We start from the raw sequence: 18,391 nt of genomic DNA, 5'->3' as shown, positions 1-18,391 counted from the left end.
CCATGAGGAGAGAAGGCGAGAGAGTAAAGTCAAACAAATGAAAGTGAGGCTGAGTGAAGAAAGGCAGAGCCCACACGGCAGACATCCTTTTGATACTGGCACTCAACCCAGAGTTTTTTCTGGAACTTTCCATTACATGAGCTAATAATGTCCCTTTTACCAGAAAGCTTAAAAACGTTTCTGTTCCCTGTAGCTGAATGAGTACCAGCTAACAGACAAAGCAGAACTGAGAGTGTGACTTTTTCTTTTTTACAAAATCAGCATAACACTTTTAACACCAATCAGAAAGCTGTAATAAACTTTACCATTATTACGAAATTCCTCCATGGTCTCCAGGGGAGCCAGCAAGTGCCCTAGTCCAGGCTGTGTTCCCTCAGTGTCCTTTTCCCGCCCATCACCAGCACTTCAAGCACGCTCCAGCCCTGCTTTGCGGAGAAGCAGCCATCTCTGCAGAGGAGGCTGCAGTCCCTTCGCCGGCTCAGATTACTGCACCATGGCTGGCTCAGCCACACCCGCCTCCATACAGTCCCTCCTCCTCAGCTCATCGAAGTACTGGCCGTTGCCAGCAGGGCTGCGAACATGGACCCCGGCTTCTTCTGCAGGACCTCAGGCTTGTCAAACTCCACCACCTGGGAGGCAGAGAGAGAAGGGGAGGGAAGCGGGGTGCAGCTGAGCTTTGTCCTGAGGGATCCAAAGGCCGGGCGCCATCGTCCCAGCGGCCTGGGGGTGTCCCCTCACCTTCCCGTTGCCCATGACCAGGATGCGGTCACAGTTGAGGATGGTGGTGACACGGTGTGCGATAATCAGCACTGTGCAGCCCCGGAAACTTTCACGGATTGTGTGTTGGATGAGGATGTCTGTCTCCAAGTCGAGGGAGGCCGTGGCCTCATCAATAAGGATGATCTGGTAGATGAGAAACAGGGGTGAAGGCAGCCTCCTCAGACTCAACCCTGGGTCTAGTCCTGGGGTGACCGCTAGTCCACCTAGTACCTCAGCTGGAAAATGAGATCACTGGACTTGGTTCGAAACCCACTTGGAGCTCTAAGTTATTCATCACATTATGAAGAAAATGTTAAGTCTCAACTAAGAGCTAACTATACTTTGTGTCTGTTAGTAGCTTAGTTGTGTTTGACTCTTTGCAACCCCATGGACTGCAGCCCGCCAGGCTCCTCCGTCCATGGAATTCTCCAGGCAAGAACACTGGAGTGGGTTGCCATTTCCTTCTCCAGGGGGTCTTCCCAACCCAGGGATAGAACCCAGGTCTCCTGCATTGCAGGCAGATTCTTTACAATCTGAACTACCAGGGACACCTTCTTTAGTGACCAGAAAATTAAGTTCTTAAAAGTGAAGATGTGCCAGTAGCAACTTCCTGTTTTATGAACTGCCTTCCTATTTGTCTGAATTAATATAGAGCAACCTCTACATTAATTAACCTGTTCTTCTCAGGACAGCCAAGCACACATCCTGGGTGGCAGAAGAGATGGTGTAGCTAGTATGGGGATAAATGCACTTTTTACTTTAACATGTTTGTATTTCTTTCATTAACAATATGCATCAGATGCCATTTGCAGCAACAGGGATGGCCCTAGAGATTGTCATAGGGAGTGAAGTAAGACAGAGAAAGAGAAACATGACATCCCTTATATGTGGAATCTAAAACAAAATGATACAAATGAACTTACAAAACAGAAAGAGACTAGCAGACTTAGAGAACAAACTTTCAGTTTCAGGGGGAGGAAGAAAGGGGAGAAGGGATAGTTAGAGGGTTGGGGATGGACATGTACACACAGCTATATTTAAAATGGATAAACAACAAGGTCCTATTGTGTAGCAAAGGGAACTCTGCTCACTGTTATGAGCCTGGATGGGAGGGGAGTTTGGGGGAGAATGGATACGTGTATATGTATAGCCAAATCCCTCTGCTGTTGGCCTGAAACTATCATAACATTGTTAATCGGCTATACCCCAACACAAAATAAAAAAGTTAAAAAAAATGCATTGGAAGAATTTAATTGGCATAGAAAGTGTGATTTTTGCTCCTGCACAAGACAAGGCATCACAAGTCAATCACAGGATAGGTGGTACACAGATATGCAAAAGTCATAAAGTGATGACACAAACTTGGAAAACAATCTAGAGAAAACAGCCTTCACACATAGTGGCTAAGTAACTGAACTACGGAACCGAGAGGTTAAGAAAATGCTGCCTACGCATTGCCAGTCCTGTCACCCCTTTCTCTTAGCAACAGGGGAAAGTCACTCCTCCTCTGACACCTCCCTGCTCCAGGCCCCACTGAACTCTGTCTGCTCTTCCCTGCAGTTCTGGCTGTCACACCAACATGTTTTGCACTGCTCATTAACTGACCATGTTGGGTATGCTTGCAGATGTGTGTGCAAGTATGTATACATGTGGGAGTGTGGAGGTGTGTGCATGTATGTGTGTGTGTACATTGCCTCACTTGGGAGGGAAAGTTGGCTTCTAAGTAGCCCCTGTAGTAACTGAAATATTTGGAAAATTCTAAGCCAACAAAGGTCCATCTAGTCAAGCCTATAGTTTTTCCAGTGGTCATGTATGGATGTGAGAGTTGGACTATAAAGAAAACTGAGTGCAGAATTGATGCTTTTCAACTGTGGTGTTGGAGAAGACTCTTGAGAGTCCCTTGGACTGCAAGGAGATCCAACCAGTTCATCCTAAAGAAAATCAGTCCTGAATGTTCATTGGAAGGACTGATGTTGAAGTTGAAACTCCAATACTTTGGCCACCTGCTGCGAAGAGTTGACTCACTGGAAAAGACCCTGATGCTGGGAGGGATTGTGGGCAGGAGGAGAAGGGAGGACAGAGGATGAGATGGTTGGATAGCATCACCAACTCAATGGAGATGAGCTTGAGTAAACTCCGGGAGTTGGTGATGGGCAGGAAGGCCTGGCATGCTGTGGTCCATGGGGTCGCAAAGAGTCGGACATGACTGAGTGACTGAACTGAATCGAACTGAACATTGTTGGATGAAACTTTTAAAAATAAAATGTTATTTTGCTCCAGAACAGGTGTCATCTGATTCTCAAATCTAATAAAGATGAGGGAATGTCCTGCACCCAAGTTTTAAAAGGAAAACACCGTAGGCGACTTTGAGTGAATGTATCTCTAGCCTTGTGGCTTTTTGCAGGAGTGCATTGGGGCTTGGTTGTGGCAGGGACGTTTCAAGTCTAGGTTGGGGTGCCAGGGTGCAGAGCCGCTGGGAAGAGAGGCCCCCCTTCCACAGGCAGGGTTGCCCAGAATGGCAGAAAGTGACCATCAAGCCCTTTGTGGATTTGTGGACAGAACCCAGTGAGGAGCCCAGAGTCCCAGATGCCTGAGTGAGAAACAGCAATGTGTTTCCCAAGCAGGAAAGCTTGGGAAGCTCCAAGCTCTCACCTTGGAGCTGCGGAGGAGGGCCCGGGCAATGCAAAGCAGCTGCCGCTCCCCCACGGAGAAGTTCGAGCCATTTTCCACAACTTCTGCTTGAAGGCCTTGTGGCAACTTTGAGACCTGTGATATCAAAGAAAATGCCTGTGAGCCACAGTGGGATGAGTTCTAAAACTGACCCCCTCGTACCTCTCCTGTCCTGTCATGTCTGGGACACTCCCTCCCCACCCCTGTCTCCAGACTCCAAACACTGACCTTTCTCGTCCCCAGCTCTGCCCATCCAGTTCCCCTCACAAGGTCTTTGCACCTGCTAGTTTTTATACCTGGAATGTTCTCTCAAAGATCGGTGACCAGCTGCCCCCTCAGCATTTGCTCTGTCAAATGTGCATCTCTACAGAGGCCCTGGCTGGCCACCCACTGCGGCATCTGCAGTTCTCATCACTACCTACACAGCACTTGTCCCATCTGAGTCTCTCCTGACTGTAAGCACCAGAAAGACAAAGCCAGCTGTACCCCCCTGCCCTGAGCTGGTACATGCCTGGCTTACTACTGGCGTCATCAGCCTTTATCTAGGGATCTCAAACCATCTCATCCCTGTGAGATGATTTGATCCATGCAGCATCTGGCATACCACACCAGAGGAGCCTGGAGGGCCAGCAGGACCGAGAATTCAGCCTTGCACTTACTCACCATCTTGTTCAGGAACGTCCTCTCCAAGGCATCCCAGATCTGCTCGTCTGTGCAGCGGTCAAAGGGGTCCAGGTTGAATCTGCCTCGGGAGAGAAAGAGAAGTGCTCAAGAAGCACACTTGCCCATTGAGTCGTCTGCATCCCACAGAGCATGTGACCGAGGATGGCTGAGTCAGTGAAACTCGCTCAGTTGTGTCCAACTCTTTGGGACCCCATGGCCTGTAAGCCCACCAGGCTCCTCTGTCCATGGAATTTTCCAGTCTAGAATACTGGAGTAGGTTGCCATTTCCTTCTTCAGGGGATCTTCTGGACCCAGGGGTTGAACCCAGGTGTATTGCATTGCAGGCAGACTTTTTGCCATCTGAGCCACCAGGGGAGTCAGGATGGTTACAGCTGGATTATTGGACCCAGAGAAACTCATCAAACTCCCACAAGTGGCCTTCCTTGTGCCTTCCCAGTACCCTTTCCTTCTGCAGGCAGAAGCTCCCAAGACTTGTTTGGGGGCCACCTCCTTCCTAGTCATCAAGCCTGTGTGGTCCAGGTGGGGCTCTACCACCAGCTCAGGGTGGAGCAGACTCCCGTGTAAGCAAACCAGAAGGTGGTAACCCCTGGCTGCAGCGACTGGCTGAGGGGTGGGGAAGGTAACCAATCAGAGTGTATCTCAGGACTCAGACAACGAATCGCCAGAAAAGGGGCTTGTACTTTCTCACCAACTGAACAAGTGAGGCTACAACCATCTTGCCTCGGAACGAGGAAACATGGAGCCCCCACGGCCCACAGTGGAGCCCAAGGATGAAGCCAAGGCAGACTGAAGGGGATATTGGTCCTTTGAATCAAACTTGGCCTTCCTGTTAGGTGATCCAAGAGGTTCTTTTGGCTTAAGCCATCTGTGGTGTGTGTGTGCGTCTCCGTGTGTGTTCAGTTCAGTTCAGTCGCTCAGTCGTATCCAACTCTCTGCGACCCCATGAATCACAGCATGCCAGGCCTCCCTGTCCATCACCAACTCCCGGAGTTCACTCAAACTCATGTGCATCGAGTTGGTGATGCCATCCAGCCATCTCATCCTCTGTCGTCCCCTTCTCCTCCTGCCCCCAATCACTCCCAGCATCAGAGTCTTTTCCAATGGTCAACTCTTCGCATGAGGTGGCCAAAGTATTGGCGTTTCAGCCTCATCATCAGTCCTTCCAATGAACAACCAGGGCTGGTCTCCTGTAGGATGGACTGGTTGGATCTCCTTGCAGTCCAAGGGACTCTCAAGAGTCTTCTCCACCACCACAATTCAAAAGCATCAATTCTTCGGCGATCAGCTTTCTTCACAGTCCAACTCTCACATCCATAATGACCACGGGAAAAACCATAGCCTTGACTAGACGGACTTTGGTTGACAAAGTAATGTCTCTGCTTTTTAATATGCTATCTAGGTTGGTCATAACTTTCCTTACAAGGAGTAAGCGTCTTTTAATTTCATGGCTGCAATCAGCATCTGCAGTGATTTTGGAGCCCCAAAAACTAAAGTCTGACACTGTTTCCACTGTTTCCCATCTATTTCCCATGAAGTGATGGGACCAGATGCCATGATCTTAGTTTTCTGAATGTTGAGCTTTAAGCCAACTTTTTCACTCTCCTCTTTCACTTTCATCAAGAAGCTCTTTAGTTCTTCTTCACTTTCTGCCATAAGGGTGGTGTCATCTGCATATCTGAGGTTATTGATATTTGTCCCGTCAATCTTGATTCCAGCTTGGGCGTCTTCCAACCCAGCGTTCCTCATGTTGTACTCCGCATATAAGCTAAATAATCAGAGTGACAATATACAACCTTGATGTACTCCTTTTCCTATTTGGAACCAGTTTGTTATTCCATGTCCAGTTCTAACTGTTGCTTCCTGACCTGCATATAGGTTTCTCAAGAAGCAGGTCAGGTGGTCTGGTATTCCCATCTCTTTCAGAATTTTCCACAGTTTGTTGTGATCCACACCAGTCAAAGGCTTTGGCATAGTCAATAAAGCAGAAATAGATGTTTTTCTACAAACCTCTTGCTTTTTCGATGATCCAGCGGATGTTGGCAATTTGATCTCTGGTTCCTCTGCCTTTTCTAAAACCAGCTTGAACATCTGGAATTGGTTCACGTATTGCTGAAGCCTGGCTTGGAGAACCTTCTGTGTGTGTTAGCATATACATGACATAATATTTATCATTTTAACTGTAATTGTACAATTTAGTGGTGTTCAATACATTTACAATGTCAGGTAACAATCCACTAAAACTCATCAACACCAATAAAACTCTGCCAATTAAACATTCTCCCTCCCCTTCCTCCCTTAGCCCCTGGTAACCTCTTTTCTACTTTCTGTTTCTACAAATTTGCCTATTCCTGGTATCTCATTTAAGTGGAAATATACAATATTTGGAGCTTCCCAGGTGGCATTAGTGGTAAACAACCCTCCTGCCAATACAGGTAGACATCGTAGACTCAGTTCGATCCCACAGGTTGGGAAAGATCCCCTGGAGGAGGGCACGGCAACCCACTCCAGTATTCTTGCCTGGAGAATCCCATGGACAGAGGAGCCTGGCAGGCTACAGTCCATAGGGTCACAAAGAGTAGGACATAACTGAAGCATCCTGCATCTGGCTTACTTCACTTAGCATAATGCTTTCAAGATCCATCCATGTTGTATCATATATCAATTTTTCATTTGTTTCTGATTGAATAATATACTACAGTTTGTATAGATCATATTTTGTTTATCCATTCATCTGTCGATGGACATCTGGGTTGTTTCTACCTTTTGGCTATTGTGAATAAGGTCATAAGCACTGGTATACAAATACCTGTTAAGCCCTGCTTTCAGTTCTGTGGTAATTCTTTCAAATCTGTAGATTTGATTCTTGAAATTTAATTCTTTTGAATCTGTAGAACCAGATTTGGTGGATCATATAATAATTCTATATTTAACTCTTTGAGGAACTGCCAAATTGTTTTCCACAGTGGCTGTGCTATTTTACGTTCCCACCAATAGTTCATGAGGGTTCCAATTTTTCAACATTCTTACCAACACTTGTGATGTTCCTTTTTCTTTCCTTACTATCGCTAATCTAGTAGGTATAAGGTGGTATCTCATTGTGGTAAGGTTGTTTTTTTCTGTCTCTCGCAGAGAAGGAATCCTAACTGATCATCCAGGCAATTAACATCATATTTGGATCTAACTGGACTTTGTACCCATTAAAGTTTGCGCTGGCATTTGGCACAGGAAACATTATAAACACATCCTTGTTATGCAACCACTCAGTCCCAATTGAAACCTGTCTTAACCACTGCTTTTTCCTTCCCCAGTTCAACATACATTTTGTGTGTACAGCTAGATTGAAGAAGCAAAAGGTAGAATGCCCTATTTGCATGATACTTGATAGTTTCCAAAGCATTTTCACAGATGGGTTCATTGACATCCTCTTCCTCATGAGACGGATATATCTCTTTTATTGATGAGAAAATTATGACTTGTCAGTGTTAAGTGCCTTGTTCAAGCTCATACCACAAGTCAGAGAGACAGGCTGGAAGCAAGATACTCAGAGTTAGACAGAACCTCAAAAGGCAGGGAACCCAGGTCTGCTGTATGCCGGTCCACACTTCCTGCTGTAAGCAGTGCTGGGGGGAGGAGAGGTACTATCACTCGTTAGGGCATTGAACTACCTGGAGTTGTATCTCATCTTTACCATTTATGTGTGCGTCTCCTTCAATAAGTCACTTTCGTAAGTTCAGTTTGTAGAAAATAATAGTGCCCACCTCACAGAGTTGCTCTGACACTACAATGACACAGAATATTAAAGCATAGGACTGGCACATTTAAATGCTCAATAAATATTAATTCATATTTCTACTACTCCTATATCAAGGCACGATAGATTTTGGCCAACTTCTACTTTAACACAGAAATCTATCACTAAATTTTATCTCATTCCTCTAAAACAACACAATCGGTACAAAATTCTCTGTGCGCATAGTATGCACTCTCCTTGGAAAGACTTTCCTCCCTTTTTCTGCCATGGAGTCTTCTACTTAACCTTCAAGACCCTACTGAAGGCCTCCCCTGCTTCCCTGGGAAGGCTTTCTGATTCCCCCAGGCAGGGAACTTCTAGGTTCCCTTAGCACTTGGTTTATATCTCTGATCTAGCAAATTACATCCTTGTATTAATATTATAACTTGACAGGTCTTACATGTCTACAACTCCCCTCACCCTTGAATGTGAACTTCTGAGGGGAGTAAGGGCACTGATCATTCATTCAAGTGTCCCCAGTCCCTAGCACAAGGTCTGGACCTGGCAGAGGCTCAGAAAAGGCAGGTTAAGTAGATGAATGAATGATGGTTAAATAAAAATAGTTGACTGAAGCTCTGTGGTTAGTCTATCCTCTTGCCTCTAAGAAGATAAATGCCCTTACATATCCCTGTATGTGAGGCATCCAGCTTCATTTTCATGCCTCATCCTTCCACAGACTCCATACCTTGGGTTCCCACACAGCTAAGGAGCACTGTCAAGCAGCAGCACTAACCTGGATGATGCTTAATCCCCAAGTTGCCTTCAGAGGAAACAGGAAGTGTGGAGAGGAGGTCAGAGATCCAGTTCTATCTGCCTCACTGATGGGACTGCCTGGATTGCAAACATCGAGCTTAAACACCCCCGTTGGCCTTATCCAGTGGGAGAGAGAAGAGAATAAACCACATCCAGACACGGAAAGATGTGGTCAACCACAGAACAAACACTGATAGTGATCTGAAATCTGACCAATCCCATCAGGGTTTTTAAAAATTAAAATTAGGCCTTTTGTTTAGGCCTTTTGATTACAAAGTGTTCTTGTGTGTATCCAGGCCTTATTCATTCCTCAGGGACATCTCTTCTCCCACCAAGGAGAGAGCAGAGGCCCAGAAATTGGGACTCTGGCCACAGGTGACGAGAGGCAGCCCAGCCCTAGGGATCCGCCCAGTGACTCCTGCTGGGAGACTGTCCTCTGCACAGGCTGCCTCAGCCCAGCGCTCACCTGATGGTCCCTGACAGCAGGACTGGATCTTGAGGGATAACCGAGAACTTGGACCGCAGGTCCTCCAGGCCGAGGCTGCAGATGTCCACACCGTCGATAAGGATGCGGCCACCAGCTGGTTCCACCAGGCGGAAAAGAGCCACCCCCAAGGAGGACTTCCCTGCAGGGCAAGAAAAAGCAAGGCTCTGTCTCCTGAGTCTGCAGGAGGGGCAGCACAGGTCAGACCTGGTGTCCACCCCAGACTCGCCTCCCCATGACCCACTTCTTGTCATCACGAACCAGAGAGGGCAGAAGAGGCTTGGAGTCTCCAGTCTCCACCCCAAGGGGTGCCCAATACCATGAACAGCTCTTACTGCCTCAATCAGACGGCGTGAATGGAGCCCCTGGGTAAATCCAGCCCACACATAAGTTTTGTTTCACATACGCGATGTTATTGCTGCCTTTTAAATTCTTTGCCAGCATTAAAAAAAAAAAAAATCCAAAGACCCAGTATACAAAAGCTCAAATTGCATGATTCTCTTGAGAGTCAGTAAAATGGGCAACACTGGGCCCATATCCCCTCAGGCAACAGGCAGCTAGAGCCAAGCGTAGCTTCTTCCTTGAAAGAGAACAGTATTCAAGTTCAACGCGCTGCCCTCCCCACCCGCCTTTCCTCACACCCCAGGAACATCACGTACATTTGGGTTTTCAACCTTGGCTCTAAAAGGTAAGGTCAGTGTGAGGGCAGCCATGTGTCTTGTTCACCTTTGTGTTTCCAGGCCTGGCATATAGTAAGTGCTCACTAAATACCTACTGGATGAGTTCAGTCAATTGGACCATCCCTGCTTGAGAGCGGCTCTACGTCAGACCCAGCCCTCCCAGCCCGGCTGCAGGTGAGACACGGAAAGGGAAAAGTACAGGGAAGAATAGATGTGGGAGCTCTTCACTTTGCAGTAGTACAAGGGCTGCAGGGGCCTGAGGAGACAGAGACTTGGGAGGCTCCAGTCATCCTGGGGGGCTACCTGGAGAAGGCAGCCCCTGGAGCCCAAGGCTGGGGTCTGAACAAGGCAAAAAGTGGAAGGGGGTGAATACCCTTGGGTCAGATCTCCCAGAAGTGATGAGAGGAAGAGAGGGAAGAGGTCAGCCAGGAGAAAGGAAGAGGGGAGAAGCAGGTGGAGAAGGCGGTGGTCTAGAGGGGAGGGGATGAGAAAGGGAAGACCAAAGTGTTAGCCATTCAGTCAGTCCTGTCCGGCTCTTTGTGATCCCATGGACTGTGTAGCCCACCAAGATCCTCTGTCCATGAGATTCTTCAGGCAAGAACACTGGAGTGGGCTGCCATTTCCTTCTCCAGGGGATCTTCCAGATCCAGGGATCAAACCTGGGTCTGCTGCATTGCAGGCAGGTTCTTTACCATCGGAGCCACCAGGCGGGAGCCCACGCAAGCTGGTCTTCACCCTTGCAGAGCCCTGCACGCCCCCTGCAGGAAGCACTTGTTCCTGCACCCTGTTCACCCTTCCATCTCAAACACTGGCCTCAGAGTCCAGGCCACTGTAGTTCAAGGGCCCAACAACTCCGTGGTTCTGTTAACACCACCCTTCTCCTTCCCCAGGGCCTTCACCACCAAAGCGATCATCTTTCTTATTCCTTACGTGATGACCTGTCAACATCTGTCGCCTCCACTGGAATCCCATGACAGCAGTGACTATGAGTTCTTCTAGCATAAAACGAGGCCCCAGTAACTATTTGTAGGGTCACGGAGTCAACACACGTCTGAAGACAAGTCCAACACCCAAATCCAACACTGAAGACAGGGCATGCCCTGGACGCTGAGCTCACCAGAGCCCGTCCTTCCCACGATGCCCACCACTTCCTGGCCGTGAATTGTCAGGCTGAGGCCGTGGAGGACGATAGGCGTATTGTCTCTGTACTTCATCTGGTAATCCTGGAACGTGATCTCCCCATGCTGCGGCCACCCGTGAGGACAGTTCGCGCCTTCTATGTGTAAAGGAGCCTCAGGGACACACATCTTGTTTTCAAAGAGAGAAAAAGAAATCAATGATTATCCGTCTCTGCCCATCCCCTGCTGACCCACTGACCTCTAGTTGTTGGGGGTGTGAACCACCCCAGCCTGCCCTTGAACCAGGGTTGAGCCACCGCTATGTGATCAGAGGAGCATCCCACTCCCAATCACCTGAAATGCACATGATTTCATCCCCAAAGAGTGAGAAACCATATTGGCAGTTCCCATGTTATTAACACAGAAAACTCTAATTTATTGTGTGAGGCTCTAAAGACACAGAATCCAGAATAATGATAATCAGGACAGCACGGTTAGCTCACTCCTGTGAGTTGTGTTTTAGAGCTCAGAGCCCTTGGGCAGACAATTTCTCTCTATTCCTATCCTAGGAGGTAGGCAATTTTAAGTGCTTTCACAGGCAAGGAAACAGAGGCTCACACAGGTCGGATGGCATGTTAAGATCACACAGCTGCTGGGTGGATGACCAGGGACTCAAACCCAGGGCTGCCTGACTCTAAGTTCACAACTCTGCACTGAGCAAGGTGGCTGGATTGGGAGGAAAGATTCCTCCCCTGAATATGGGGAGAATAATTCAGCTAACCACATTAAGTCATGTTGTGATTCCATGAAATAATATAGATATCATTATACTGAGCCTTTACTATGGACCAGGCACCGCATTAAGTGATGTACATAGGATGTGATCTAATCTTTGTAATAACCCAATGACATAGATACTGCAATCTGTCTCATTTCATTGATGGGGAGCTAAGAGGCTGAATAAGTCACAAGGCTACACAGCTGACTCAAGGAGCAAAGCTTAGACCTGAACCCAGATGATCTGTTTCCACAATCTGGATTCTTAAGTACTATGACATAAATAGAAGCAATATTAATAACAATTATTATTGTTATCATCATTAACATATTTGAGCAAACCTCTTGCTCCTAAAAAGGGCAGATCTTTCCATCTACATCCAAGAGTGCCATGAAGGATGTGGTCAAAAAGAGCTGATGGGTGTGGAAGAGCTTCTGAGAGATGATGTATACCGTTCTAGGGGAGTTGATGGGGAAGGACTAGAAGCCAGTTGCCCCCTGGGAAAATCTCAGGGCCACTGAGGTGCTGGGGCTTGCAGAGCCTGGCTGTGAGACTTCCACATCTCCCTGCACAAAGCCCAGACCTGTATCCCACCTTCATGTACTGCAGTATCCTCTCCGCAGCTGTCAAGTACGCCTCTGTCTCTGAACTAATCCGGACACTAGCCTGGAAGTTGGACGCCACCTGGAACAAAGGAGAAGCATCTGAGTAGCAGGCTGTCGGGGTGCCCTCAGGTTCTCATCGCTTCCAAAGGTGGGAAATTGCCATTCCTCCTGAGTAGCTCCTCAAACCAAGACAACTTCCCTTACAGGGAAGGAGCAGGTACCTCTGGTGCCCCGCTGAGCTACTTCTGAGTGTGGCTGCAGCTGTGGTGGGCAGCTGGAGGAGAGAATCCCACCAAGCCTGTTTCACCTCAGACGCCCTCTGCTTTCTGTTCGAAACCTTTGTCCATACTATAGGAGCCCACTCAGCCCAAGTGCAGCCCAGAAACATGGGAGTTACGGCCCTTAGGAGCAACCCTCTCCTAGTGGGGAAAGGAGCCACTAGGTAAAGTCTCCTATCTCTTGGCCTTCAGGGACAATCCTGTTAGTTGAGCAATCCTGTTAGTTGGTGATAGAGCAGTGACTCTCAATGACATGCTCCTGCAGTGCAATTCCTCCTTCCCTGTCGCATGCTCCTACACCTTGGTCCTTTCTAGGGAGCATCTCACAAATAATCTACCTGCATCTGAGTCCTTGTCTCAGGTTCTGCCTTCAGAGAAGCCCAGACTAAGAGGCGTCTCAGGAATTCTTAGGAATTGGAGGCACCACAGGTGAGGAACCAGAGGCCCAGAGAAAGGAAGTGATACACACAGAATCACACAAAAGCCAGCGGCAGAGCTGGGATGGGGGCCCCAGTTTTGATGCTCTGCACCCCTCAGGCCATGCAGAAGGTGCCAAGCAACAACTCCCTTATACAGTCAGTCAACAGACTCTGATGGAGGTGCCAGGCCAGGCTCCATGCTTAAAGTGCAGCCAACCCAGGCCCTGCCCTCAAGGAGCACCCAGTAGAATGGGGAGAAAGACAGGTCAATAGACAAGGCGGCATGATAGTCAGCACTCAGCTCCATCATGGCCACAGGACAGTCACCAGATGAGGAACACTGGGTAGGCTTCCTGGAGGGGGTGGCACTGGAGGTACGTTTTTAAGGAGAGGTGGGATTTAGCCAGCTAAACATGGATGGAGACAGGTGTCCTAGTAGACAGTCTTGACAGTAGTAAAATGGTATCATCCATTCAGGGCTCCTCAGGCCATGTGACTGTGGATAAAGCAAAGGGTATGTATGGGCTAGGGAGGCCAGGGAGGGAAAACCTGTATAAGTCAGAGAAGAGGCCACCATCATGAAATGACGCTGAGCTGGGAAAGGATATCAGACACAGTTGTTTGCCCATCAACAGCCGGTTCCATCTTCCTTCCTTGCTGACACACTTTCTGTTATGTTCAGGTGTCTGGCAGCCTGGAATTCCAGGGAGGCTTCGTTACTTCAAACCAATCATATTTACCCCTATCCTTTTGCCAATAACTGGTTTAGTAGTGAGTCATAACACAATTCTGGCCAATGAAGCTCAAGGAAAACTCAGACATGAGTATTCTAGGAAATGACTCCTTGTTCTTACAAGGGGGCACATGGAAAAAGTTATCTCCTCTCCAGTCTTTAGCAGTTTCTGGATGAGGATGAGTTGTTTGGGGCTGCAGCAGTCATTCTGTGAACTTGAGTAGACAATCCTGAGGATAAAGTCAGACTGCGGATGCCAGAGCAGAAAAATCAAAGATCATGGGTTCATGATAAGCCAGTAAATTAGCCAACAGAGGACAGCCCTACCTCAGCCTTCTGGTCACATCAGATAATAAGTTCCCAGATTGCTAAGGCCATTTTGAATTGGTTATATGACTTGTTTTGGCTTGTAACCAAAAGTATCTCTAATACTTACTAAGAAATCTCTTAGGGCTACAAAGCAACATTGTGTGTGATACCTGCCTCCCAAAGCCTGAATTTCCTCCAGAGTACATGCAGAAGTTGGAAGGACTGATGCTAAAGCTGAAACTGCAATACTTTGGCCACCTCATGCGACGAGTTGACTCACTGGAAAAGAGTCTGATGTTGGAAAAGGTTGGGGGCGGGAGGAGAAGGGGACGACGGAGAAGGAGATGGCTGGATGGCATCACCGACTCTGTGGACATGAGTTTGAGTGAACTCCGGGAGTTGGTGATGGACAGGGAGGCCTGGCGTGCTGTGATTCATGGGGTCGCGGAGAGTCGGACACGACTGAGCGACTGAACTGAACTGAACTGAACTGAACATGCAGAAGTCAAAGTCTGACCAGAGGAAAGAGTGTATGTGGGCTCTAGGGTCAGATTTAAGGGCCTGGAATGTAGGTCAATGGCTTAGGTCTAGCGCATAAAGAGACAAGAAGTCTCCAGAGGGTCTAACCAAGGTGATGACATGAGGAAAACCAGAATTAAAGATCACTCTGGAATGGGGGCTTCCCTGGTAGCTCAGCTGGTAAAGAATCCACCTGCAGTGCAGGAGACCCCAGTTCAATTCCTGGGTCAGGAAGTTCCCCTGGAGAAGGGAGAGGCTACGCACTCCAGTATTCTTGGGCTTCCCTTATGGCTCAGATGGTGAAGAATCCTCCTGCAATGATGGAGACCTGGGTTTGATCCCTGGGTTGGGAAGATTCCCTGGAAGAGGGCAAGGCAACCCACTCCAGTATTCTTGCCTGGAGAACCTCCATGGATAGAAGAGCCTGGCAGGCTACAGTCCATGGGGTCTCAAAGAGTCAGACATGACTCAGCAGCTAAACTGAAGAGAGTGGATGGGAAGGGGCTCAGGGATGGGCAAGGCAGGTGGGCTGAGAAGTTGTTACCCAGGATAGAAATTAGACAATCAAACAGAACACCAGACATTGAGAAGAAAGGATGAACCTGGGACCATTCTTAAGTCCTCAAGCCCCCTGGCAGAGCTCCTCCTTGGTGTCCTGTGGTGGGACAACTGGTCAACCTTGAGCAAACACCTGTATACATGATGCACCTGGGAGAGCTAAGCCTCCACCCACTTTTTGCTCCAGCACCAGATAACTTAGGCACAGGGTTCAGCAGGCAGGGGGCATCTCTGTCCTTAGTGATGCGTGTCCCCCAGGACTCCAGGGTGGGGCCTCTCCCCAGAGTTCTGAAAGGCTCAGGGTAATTCTGCAGTGGGTCACATGCACATGTGCTCGTGTGTGTGCAGGTGTGTGTTTATGTATCTGTGTATCAGAGAAAGAGAGAGAAGAGTGTGTCCCACCATGGACAAACCTGTCTCTCAACAGCTGTGGGAACACAGGCAAATTAACTATGGAAACTCTAGCTTCCTATCTGTAAGTTGGGAACCATAATGGGGAACGTTTATCCAGCATTTATTCTGGGCCAAGGTTTTTAACATGTACGAACCCCTGAGTTTACATATATTCCTCACAAGTCTATGATTCCAGAGCTTTTATTATCTCCCTTTCATAAAAGGAATAAGGAGGGTAACAGATTTCTCCAAAGTCACAGAGGTGATAACGGACAGAGCCTGTTGAGAACCTGCACCTTCCAAACCACACGCTCTTAACCACTTGGCCACATTTCATGGAATGTGGTGACAGTTCAATGCAAGAAGCACAGCAAGTGTCCAGCAGGGCATGGGCTCAGTGCAAGCTCCCCAACTGCCCGCTTACAGCCTGGGGAGGCGGTCTGTGGGCCTGAGCACCACACAGCCACCTGCAGGGCCTGTGCACCCTCGGAAGAGTCTGCACACAGGCATGGCCATGTGGGCACAGCACACATGTGTGTCTGCCACAGGGTTCAACAAGGAGCAGGAAGGAGCCCCTCTGCACCCAAAAGGATGCCTCAGCATGGGGCACATAAGACCCAAGTCCAGTTAGAGAGAAAGAATGAGAGAGGATGGTTAATGACTACCCCTGTGGGAGAGAATGCCAATGGAACTGTGTACCCACGGTTTCCTGAGTTTCCTAACTAGCCTCAGAGCCCTCTGTGGAAAGTCCTTCCCCAGGACTTTGTGGACATAAGCCTTGGCCCTGATCCTGGGCATGGAAGAATTCAGGCCATGAGACATGCAAAGCTTCTACACCAGGGTCCCCTCAAGAACCCATTTTAAAAATTAGATTCCAAGACCCCACCCAACCAGCACTTGACTCTGAATTGCTCCCCTGTGCTCTGGAGTGTCAGAGAAGCGAATGGCACCCCACTCCAGTACTCTTGCCTGGAAAATCTCAAGGATGGGGGAGCCTGGTGGGTTGCCATCTATGGGGTCGCACAGTTGGACATAACTGAAGTGACTTAGCAGCAGCAGCAACTCTGGCGTGTGGCCCTCCCGTCAGCTCCATGAGCCCAGCTGAATCAGCCTACCAGACTGGGCCAAGCACTCAGGTTCAAGTCTATGCACTTCGAAACCTCACAGGCCTGCCTCAGAGGAGAACTGAGAAACCTACATTTTACATAGCCTCCCCAGGTACCTCAGAAAAGTGACAAGTGGCTCAGGGTATGTATAGTAAAGTGAAAAAGACACCACAGGAAACCAAGAGGTCAAGGGTCTTGCCCTGGCTCTATTTCTAAAGCTCTGTGCATTCAGACAACTTCTTCCTCTCTCTGGGCCTCAGTTTCCCCATTTACACAATAGGAAGGTTGGATTCTGCTGTCTCTGGGCTCCTCTTCAATCCCAATATTCTATGATTCTGTTAAATACCTTTCAATATAGGCTTCCCAGTTCGGAAGTGACAAGGAAACAGAACAAAGCTGCAGATTCAGAAAGCCAAGCATCCTGTTCATAAGGTCACAAATGGCCAAAACCCAAGGTGTAATCAAAGTCCCACAGACCCCCGAGTCTGCCCACAGGCCACAGACTACCACCAGCCTCCTTCCTGCCCCCCTGCTGTCTGATAGTCCATCCCTCACCTGCAGGACGAGGCTGAGAGCCATGGCTTTATAGGAATAGGGGGCGGAGGAAAAGCCGAAAACCAAAAACAGGGCTACCACCAAGGTCACCAGGTTGGTCATGAGCTCCAGCCTCAAGGCCACCCATCGCATGGAAGACAGAAACATCAGCAGGTAGTTATTCTGTACATCTGTCAGCTTCTTAAACCTGACGAAGAAAGGACAACATGAAAGTCACCTGTGTTTGTCTCACCCAGGGTTTCCTAACACTGGTTGCTTTCTCCAGCATCCAGCTCCCCAGTCTCACCAAAGAACCAACGAAGACAATTGGAGAGGATTCCTCCCTACTCCTTTCTCAGCCATGGAGTTCACCTGACCCCAGATCTAGGAGTGAGCTCGAACCAATTTAGGCCTATTAGCAGTTCTCTTCCCCTGGCCTCAATAATTGATTCAGGATGGATAAGTTACTCCATTGGGCCAACAAGAATGAATAAAGGCCCAGATTTGTGAGTGAATGAAGGAAAGCAATCCCTTCTTTGTATCCGTCCACCTTGTTCACAGCTGTATCCCCACTGGGTGCTCAGCGCCTGGGAGGTTCTCAGTGTTGACTGAATGATCCCTTAATCCCAGTCTCTGCACAGTCCTTGGGTCTCTCTCCTGTCACTGGGAGAGCTGGCACCATGGTTCATCCAATATTTCAGTTAACAGAGCACACACCATCTCCCATGCCCAAATCTTTCCTGGCTTCAAGGCCACCTCAGATGCTGCCTCCTCCCCAGAGCCTTCCCTGATCCCAAGCTGCGGGTTACCACTTTCTCCTCTGAAACCCCAAGTCATTCTACCTGTGTTTCTCCTATTGCATTGTATCCAACACTTCTTATTACAAAAATATACATCTGTGTCCCCTGTCTTTCATTAGACTGCAAACTTCTTGTAGTTCCGTGCAGACCATGTTTGACTGATGCTTACAAGTAGATAAGTTTATGTTACACAATTAAACCTCAACAACAATCACAGGATTTGATTGTTTCAACAAACATTTAGAAGGCAAATCTATGGGTGTGAATAGTGAAGAAAATTCTGTTATTTAGAAAGCTATTGTTCTTTATTATTTCATTATATTTAGATATCTGTTTGCAAGTGAAAGAAACAAATGCAGTAAGTACTAATATGGCAATACATCTTACCATTCATTGTATTAATATATGTATATAACAGCAC

General features: G+C 48.1%; 1 protein-coding gene across 4 annotated transcripts in view; it reads right to left on the bottom strand.

Moving 5' to 3' along the window:
* Positions 1–227: 227 nt before the first annotated feature.
* ABCC11 (ATP binding cassette subfamily C member 11) overlaps positions 228–18,391 on the bottom strand; it is an 83,790-nt gene continuing 65,626 nt past the window's right edge. For 3 of the 4 annotated variants that reach the window (XM_055412824.2, XM_055412825.2, XM_055412823.2), the window contains 8 exons: positions 17,192–17,378; positions 12,311–12,400; positions 10,938–11,127; positions 9,123–9,282; positions 4,093–4,171; positions 3,412–3,525; positions 739–903; positions 228–629 (listed from right to left, as the gene is read on the bottom strand). In XM_055412824.2, the coding sequence (XP_055268799.2) occupies positions 537–629; positions 739–903; positions 3,412–3,525; positions 4,093–4,171; positions 9,123–9,282; positions 10,938–11,127; positions 12,311–12,400; positions 17,192–17,378 (1,078 nt within the window). In that variant the 3' untranslated portion in view covers positions 228–536. Of the gene's footprint in view, positions 630–738; positions 904–3,411; positions 3,526–4,092; positions 4,172–4,203; positions 6,247–9,122; positions 9,283–10,937; positions 11,128–12,310; positions 12,401–17,191; positions 17,379–18,391 lie in introns of those variants that run through there. The other variant, XM_055412826.2, reaches the window with a different exon arrangement.

This window comes from Moschus berezovskii, chromosome 22 (assembly GCF_049115385.1).
Source record: "Moschus berezovskii isolate FMDL1 chromosome 22, NW_MosBer_1.0, whole genome shotgun sequence".
Taxonomy (NCBI): domain Eukaryota; kingdom Metazoa; phylum Chordata; class Mammalia; order Artiodactyla; family Moschidae; genus Moschus; species Moschus berezovskii.
This window is presented reverse-complemented; position numbering and strand designations above follow the sequence as displayed.